Source organism: Musa acuminata, chromosome BXJ1-9 (assembly GCF_036884655.1).
Source record: "Musa acuminata AAA Group cultivar baxijiao chromosome BXJ1-9, Cavendish_Baxijiao_AAA, whole genome shotgun sequence".
NCBI classification, from domain to species: Eukaryota; Viridiplantae; Streptophyta; class Magnoliopsida; order Zingiberales; family Musaceae; genus Musa; species Musa acuminata.
This window is the reverse complement of record NC_088335.1, coordinates 35806121-35815016: the sequence shown is the minus strand read 5'-3', so window position 1 is coordinate 35815016 and position 8896 is coordinate 35806121. Positions and strand designations below refer to the sequence as shown.

The window sequence follows — 8896 nt, the reverse complement described above, 5'->3', positions numbered from 1 at the left end:
ATATATATATATATATATATAGGCAGTAACTGTTGGGTCTCGGAGGCTGATAGAAGAAATGTACTTTTTTTTTTTTTAAATCTCGCCATTTGGTCCCACAAAAGGCAGATATATATTTTTTCATAAAAAAGTAATTTTAATTAATTAAGTGACCACGGAAAGAGTCGTGCTCGTCCATGGAGAGAGCTACACGGACGGTCAATCTTTTTGGCAAAGGAACCAACCCTAGCTTGTAAGCCAGTGCATAGGTTTTTTTTTATTCCCTTTGGTTTCAATGAAAGACTTGGAAACTCAAAAAAAAATGGCGAAGGGGGCGTTTGGTTGACCAAAAAATAGTTTCAAGGTGGACTGACTATATAGATGATATCATTTGCCTCAATAATGCATTTATGTGATGCTAAGAGAAGTTTGCAGATATAAATAAGAAACATAAGAAAATACAAATTGATATGCCGTGCAGCTTCATAAAAATGCATCAAGTACACGTCATCGTGCTAATGATGATACTGTTTTATCTATTTGGCTAATGCTGATATATATATATATATATATATATATATATATATATATATATATATATATATATATATATATATATATATAAAGAAGAATATGCTGGAGAGAGAAATCACTCGCAGACACACCAGAAGCCAACCTCCTAATGATGCAGGTTACAAAGTAATTCATAGAAATAGGTAAAAGAACACAATTCTTCCTTCTAGTCCTGTTTATCTTCATTCCTATATATATATAAACTTCAACAGAGCATTTGCTATATATGATATAAAGCAACCAACCAAATTAAGCTTCTCATAAATTCAAAGAAATTCCATGAGACCAATTTATCCTGTGCTGCACAAAACAAATATAGAATCAACAAGCAATAAAGTGAGCCCTTCCTAATAACTCTGGCAAAAGCACTTAGAATTGTTCTTTTCCAAAATGACTTTTGGACTACAAGAATTTGCTAAAGGATACCAATAAACCAAGTTGAGATATGTTAATATTTTCCACCTATGTTGTGTTCAAAAAGACACACAATATTTTCCTCATATGACCAACCATGCCAACTGAAAATTGTGTCGGCTGTGCATTGACCATGTTTTACAGTCATAACTTGGTTGCCAATAACTAGGGTGAGATAATGAAAAGGAGTGATGTGAACAGAAACCTTAGCTATGTTGCTAATGTTCCAACTGGCCTGCAACTAGCTTGCAATAAAATGAAAAGCTTATGGTATTAGTGTCAAGTCACCTTAGAACAGGAGCTACAACTCCAGGTGAAACATCTCATTCGCCACAGGGTTATGCCGAAACTTGGGAGCTTTCAGCAGTCTGAACTCTGACTCCCCAGATCATACCACTGATATATTCTCCGTCTCAAAATATTCTGCAAACAAACTAGCACCACCAAACCCAGCCAATTATAGCTTTATGCAAGCCTGGAGGCAAAAACATACTAATCAGTTTCATGCTAAGCAAAAGCATGGATGATGAGTTGCTGAATGTGGATTGATGATAATTGTATGGCCCATGGTCTGCAGCTATGATATGTCATGCCATGCCATGTCATGATTTTGGGCATTTCTCTTCAATGTAATTGCAAAAGGCTAGTTGCGAGAAGATTAAGTTGCATAACTATGCAAGAATGTCTGGTTTCCTCTGTACAATTGGTTAGACAAAATTGGTTGTTCAACTGCACAGATAAACTAGAAATTCGCTGATGCCAATGCACAATAAAAAAGCAGATCACTGTGAACAATATAAACAGCAAATAGATTAACATTATCCATGTTCATGATGCCAATGCACAACTACCAACAGATCATGATGCCATACAAGTATCTGTGCCTCATGAAAGATGCTAATGGCACTCATGACCACCAGGTTCATTCACACAAGGATGCTGATGGGAGCTTATAAAGTTTGATGCAACACTATAATTCCCATAATGCAATCTGTTCCTGTTCCATAGTCTTCATGATTGAGCAAAAAGAGCAAAAACACATCCCTTTAATTACTGCTGATAAGTAGGAACTCCATTAGGTTCAGATGAAGCACCACTGATTGAGTCCTTCCGACGCCCAAAAGGGTTCTTTGAAAATGTTTGAAAAGTCAAGAAAAGCAGTTCAAGATACAATAACATAGGAACAGAAGCTTAGATCACATACTAAAATGCAGAAGTTTACACAATGAAAACATAAACGCTTGTTGAAAGGGGGATCATCTAAGTACAACAAAATGCACTGAGAATATACATCCTTATAATGCTTATAATGGTAGATTATTCTCTCAAAGAAAAAAATTGAGTGTTTAAAGTGTCACCCAACAAATCATTATCACCAAAAAATCTGAGCTATAGTAGGAAAAAATGTGCATATCAAATATGTTTGGTAAGAAATGCTTATTGTACATACATAGAGACTGAGTAATCACTGGTCGTAGATTGACTAGGTAAATTTTTAGTGCTAGCTCAAGCTTAGCCAACTTATTTGACTAGTAGAATTATTTTTCAAATTATTAGAAAGTAACTTCAGCATCACCACTCAAATTGTATAGCAGAAAAAAGTTTCATCGTAATCAGGTACACTTGGAGACTCTTCAGACATCTGCTAGAACAGAAAATCAAGGACCTGTTCTATGTTGTTAAAAAAAGGAGAAAGTAGGTTCCTAGAAAACAATAATTATCACACAAATATGCTTATTTAAGATTAACCAACTAAAAATCCTGTAGGTTGTAAGTCTCTTCTGCAAATAATATTATTAAATTACAAATTTCCACTTAGAAATTCACATACATCCGATCAAAGCTGGTTCATTATGTGCAAATTAAATATAAGGCTTTCTTTTACAACAGCTGTAGACAGATCAAGAGAAACATAACCGTCCAGAAATGATAAATTGGTGATCATGGCTTATAATCAGGAGGCTGAAATCACATTCTGCAAACCACACAGAAGGCTTTCTTTGCAACAGCTGTGCTCAGATTAATGAAAATGTAACCCAACCAGAAATGACAAAATGATGAGCATGGGTGGCAATCGGGTTGTAATCATAAGAGACTCCAACCATATCGAATCATTACTAAATTTTATTTGCTTTTTCTTTAGAGTGTGACAACAATCCTATGTTTGCTTTAAGCAATCATACAAGGTAATATCCTCTGTTTTTAATATCAAATAATAACAACAGAAGGAGCAGTATTTCAAGCAATTACACCAAAAAGGGCAGCCAAGAATACAAAAGACTGTCTGCTACAACTCAAATCCATGACAGGCAATCAAAAAAAGCAAGCTTTCATTCTCACCAACAATACCTAGCTAAATTCATGTAGACAACTCAATAATAGCGATTCAGAAAAATAATACTGTAATAAAAAAGGATATTGAATACGAATGCCACCTCGACTGGAACTAGTAAGAACTGCACCCTGCAGATTCTGATGAACATTTGTGGCACTATTTAAATCCTGCATGAGAAAAAATAAAGAAAACACTTAGAGAAAGTTGACAAATTAATCTAGTCAGCAAAGTTACAATTTAAAGGTGCAGCGTTTTCTTAACATTCCTCCATATACTTACTTCAAACTCAATGAAGCAAACTGTATTTCTCTCCTGCCGCAAAATCTTCATCTGCTTGAAGCCAGGTTGCCTGCATTTTGCTAAATAAATAAGTAAACCAAAACAAAATTCTAGAGTAAGTTTCAACAAAATCCAAATCAAGTATTTGTGTTACTGCAACTGTGAAATGTCATTATTGGTATAGACCAACAGCCTTTATCAGCCTCATGTAAGCATATAGCAAGGTCAAGATTCATACACACTGAAAAGACCTCTGACTTCTTCCTCAATTACATTTTCGCCAAGATTGCCAATGAAAAGAGTATTGCATGGAGGATTATCTTTAGTTTTCTGGAAATCAGAGATAAAATAAATTATATAAGTGAACATACAAATAAATTACACTGGTTAATTCACTTAATTGCTCTAAATAGGCACCCAGACTATAATGGCCAAAAAATGTTACAATAAACCCAACAAAATGTTTCATAACAACCAAAGCAGAGTATCAGCTTCATAACAAAGTAAATAATATTAATTTTTTTCATTAACTGTGACACTTTAAACCCCAATTTTGATCTTCGAGTTTAATTTCAGACACAATAAAATGGAACAGTTGCACAAAGGATATTTTTGGCTTCTAATTTCTAATAAGATGGCTTGGTTACTTAGATCTAATCCAGAGGTACTTGTACAAACCCTTGATATTGACAATCAAGAGTTTGCCGGATCTTGTTTGTTTGATGAAGAAGCCCATCTTCATATGACTTGTTTTCATTCCTTTGCCAGCAAGAAGCAACAGCATCATAATACAAAAGAACAATAATAAAAAAAATCCCACAAATAGTTTAGGCAAAAATGCCCCATCAGCAGCACTCAGATGATATATGTATATTTATTTCATAATTCTTCTATACGGTTATTCTCTAATCTCCTATGCTAGTGCTACAAATCAACCTACACAAAATGTCAAGCAAATCAAAATTGTCTTTTGCCTACAGCATATATGTCTTAACCACTAAACCTCAATGTTCAGGAGCTACATCAGATCCATGAAAGTCACCTCTTATTATAATTCTGCTATACATTTTTTCTTTCGTCTCCTAACACATTGACCCTAGAACAAAGTAACAAATTTAAATTTGTTTCGCCTACAGTACATATGTCTCATTGACCCTAAAACAAAGTAACAAATTAAAATTTGTTTTCGCCTACAGTACATATGTCTAAACTAGTAAAACTCTATTGTTCTAAAGCTTCATCAAATCTATGAAAGCGTAACTGTATTATCCTAATTCAATAATCCTTGTGTCATACAACATAAAAGTTCACAAATCTTCATCAACTTACATTTCCTCAAATTACATTAAGAAGAAAATTTTCATTATTTTACCACAGAATCTTCTTTCAGCACCAGATTGTACTGGACAGTAAAATTACAGTATGATGAGTTCCTTTGTAACTCTCACATTCACTTTTAAGTAATTATCTAACAATTCACAGCTTTACCTGCAATGCTGCAAAATTGAATTGCCAATAAAATTTCTTCTATTACAGTAAATGCTACATCAATTCAAGTTGCCAGGACATGTAATCAACTTATTATACATTTATAGGTTTAATTTCTAAAAAGGAGACCACAACATCATTAATCTATGTCTTCGTGACAGTGTTTTGATATTTGTCTGAAATTTTCATCTCGGGATCCTTCTTTACACTTAAATTTCTTTCATCCCATATGCATGTGCAGAAACAAAGTTAATTCAATATGTTTTCGCTTTTTGCAATCCATGAGGCCTCTCTTCATATTCCACGAAAAGCATCCTTATTGAGTGTTAAAAAAAATAGAAATTAGTTCCCACTTGGGACCCTATCATCACCAATAAGTTAATTTTGGGCTTAAAACTGTTCTCAAGATTTTTGAGGGAAAGAACCCAGGTGGCATTAATTGTGGTAGAAAATCACGAAAATAACAACAGAGATATGAAGGTAGAAAAGTTTATTAGGGTTGTATTGCACAGGAATATAATTTATTATAATTCATGACGAGAGAGATGAAAAACTTCAATTCTCTGAAAAAAAAATCTGACAAATTGATTGTCTTTGGCTGAAGAATGATACAAATTACCTGAACAGGGGAATAACGGCTCGGTGCTGGCATAGGAGAAGGGGTAGGCATGGCTACTTGAGGTAATGGATAACCTCCATATGGGTCGTACGGTGCAGGTGGATGTGGTGCAACATAGCTAAAACAATTGAAAGACAAAAGGTCTATTTAGAAACACAAATGCTAAAATTTAATTTTGCGGAGGTCCATGATTTTACCCTGGGGTTCCCCAAACAGGTGCTTGATGAAAAGCAGGAGCTGCATAGCCTGCATGAGTATAATCTCCACCGGTTCGTAGCCTTTTGCTATGATCAAGAGAGCTCGACTCAGATACTACACCTACATAATGAAAAACAAAGACAACAATAACACAAAAATCAAAAGCCCAGAAACCATTAGCTTTTATGTGATAAAAGTTGAGAACAAATTAAGGCACAAAATAAACTAATGCAACAGCACATGCCAGCGTATTCATGTTCTAATAAAAAAATCATCAACCAAGATACGTCAGATGTTGATCTTAAATTGTACAGAATACAAGGATCTAGATCAATCAGATAAATGATAAAAATGCATATTTTAGCAAACAAGTCCGAAGATGCACATTAAAGCAAGTTATAATGGTAATTGGCTCATGCATAAACAGGTTCTGGGATTGATACTTAAGAACTAGACCAAGACTGGCAACTAAAATCGTATTGTAGGTTGATTAGTTAATTAACGCATGAAAGAGAGCAAATGGGCAGGTCAATCAACCCGACTCTTTCACTTGTGGAATCCTGAAGGTTTACAAACAATTAAGAAACAAGCATGGGAAAGAGTAAAGTTTTCCGATGCAATGTAACGCAAAGGTGAAGAAAGGGATAGTGGTATAAGCATGGCCTAGTGGTTAGAACAAAGACGCCGCGTGCAAACAAGGCGCACCTCTTTTGACAAAAAGGTTCTTCTTTGCCATCTCGGTATGCAGGGAGGACTTCGTTTCGGCGTCAAACACCAAGTCCTGGGCGAGTGAACTCGGCATCAAACAGGGCCAGAGGACGCGAATAAGAAAGGCAAGAGCCCGACCGCGAGAGACATGTAAATCACCTGAAGCGCATCTTTGGCAGCCACGGCATGCTGCGCCGTAGAGAAAAGAGCGAAACCCATGGGTTGCTCTGCCTTGAAGTTGATCTGGGATGCCTCGAAGCCCGGGAACCACCTCAGCAAGTTATGGAGCTCCCTCTCCTTTACGTCCACGGGGAGACCAGTGATGAAGATCGTTCGAATCTTCGAAATAAGAGGGAAATATTCAATTTGTAGCGGCACCTAGGGGAAGGGCATGGCGGCGGCGGAAGAGCGCGTACCTCGTCGCCAGGGGGGCGGTTGGGGACCTCGACGGGCATGGGAGGCGCCACCGCGGGGGCAGGTGGAGGCGCCCACTGCTGGTGGTACGGGTGCATTCCGGCGCCCGCCATGGTTGTGGGTGGTAATACCCTAACCCTAAATTGGTTTGTTTTGGGATTTCCAAAACATGCCGACTCGGGGCAACGACGAAGAATCGGGTCGGGTCTGTTAACGGGTGCTCTTTTAAGCCAAATACACACGAACGGGAACAGAGGCGAAGAATCGGGTCGGGTCTGTTAAACGGGTGCGCTAATTTTCGCCGGACCTCTTATCGGGTTTGGACCAGAATCCACATACATCCGTATAGAAGGAACCACACTGAGTGTCCACGACCTTAGGCACGATACCCAATTGTGTAGAATCGGCGTCACGAGAGAAGACGCGATCAAGGAATCGCGTGATTGGGCTTTCCTATGCATCACAAGAGGATCAACGACCAATGGTTGGAAGTGGGGACGACTCCTCCCTCAGTCTTAATGCACTCGTACGATTGAGATTGGGATAGTCCGTGATCGACGGTTGATACGGTATTTCGGCCTGTTCTATTGATTTCTTGACACAAATTTACATACTATAATGCTTTGATATATAAGCTCCCTATATTATGAGTGTAGTTCTATGATGAGGTAGGTAGGATATTTCTTATACATAAGTTTTAGCTTTTATAATTGAATCATATGTTCAAAATATTTAACTCAAGTATATTTATTGTAAGTCTACAAACTAGTTCTATTAATATTAGATATATAAAATAAAAAAAATCTAGGTGTCTGAATAGTCATTAATAAAGAAATATATGTATCTTAACCTTTTTAATCAATGGAACATACAAATGCATCAGATTGGATGTGCCAACTATTTTCTTTAAACGAGGGGCAGCAGAAAAATGTTGCTTGCAAATACACACTTCTCCTAACTTGTTTTGCATCAGAGGTGATGAATACCTAAATTCCATCCAAGCTGCCAGATGGTTTAAAGAGGTTCAATGACAACCAAACTAAACTAAAGGAAGAATGAGCAATGCTTGTATGAATTTAAGCCCAACATATAGCTGAAGGTTTTGGGTCATAAACAATACAGAAAAAATGTCCTCCCCTCCATCACTAATATTGGGATTTTAAATTTGTTTTTAACGTCTTCCTTTATTCATTCATATGTGAAGTAATCATTTTTAAAAAAAATTCTTACAAGTAAATCAAGCCATGAATTGACCTCTTATAAATGGATACCAACAAATCATAATATGTCTATGTCTTGGGATCAATCAGCACACAAAGTTTGGTAATCGTGTTGCCACATTATCTTCATTGCTTGTTTATCCCACATTTCTATTTTAGGAAAATCCTCTAAAGTAGATATTACATTTCTTAGAATAGAATATAGATATTTTGTTAGGATCTATATAGAGACTGTTATCACTATTTAGGATATATAAATGAGGTTTATCTAATTCTATCCTAAATTAGTGGGAGTGACAACTTCTAAGCGGGTGGCCTATGAAAAGACGACTCATGTTAAATCTCAAAATTAACCAAAGATAAATATAAGTGACTCTAAGTGCGGATAGGTTTCTGGATAAGGGTGTAATTCTAATAGCTTTAACAAAAACCTAGCTCCTTACTCGCTCCTCATGCAAAGTCTACTCCCAACAGAACTTCTAAGGTTTCAAGTGGATAGGGGTCACTTGATCTTTCTCCGTTCTCTCCCCTTGATGGCTGTTATTCTACTACACCGCATGGGAAATAGGTGAATCAAACTAACTCATTAGTGATCAAATCTATTTTCTCCTCATAGAGGATCTTGAGATGATGTCATAGAGGATCTTGAGATGAATCCATTTGGAGATA

The 8896-nt window shown here is 36.5% G+C and overlaps 1 protein-coding gene across 1 annotated transcript; it reads right to left on the bottom strand.

The window, feature by feature from the left end:
- Positions 1–1736: 1736 nt before the first annotated feature.
- LOC103998431 (uncharacterized) lies at positions 1737–7198 on the bottom strand. Its single transcript, XM_009419905.3, has 9 exons — positions 7010–7198; positions 6753–6932; positions 6591–6666; positions 5885–6005; positions 5688–5805; positions 3819–3910; positions 3581–3650; positions 3386–3468; positions 1737–2104 (listed from the first exon to the last, which is right to left on the bottom strand). The coding sequence occupies exons 1-9, from the start codon at positions 7118–7120 to the stop codon at positions 2017–2019; spliced, it is 939 nt and encodes a 312-aa protein (XP_009418180.1). The 5' UTR covers positions 7121–7198; the 3' UTR covers positions 1737–2016.
- Positions 7199–8896: the final 1698 nt, after the last annotated feature.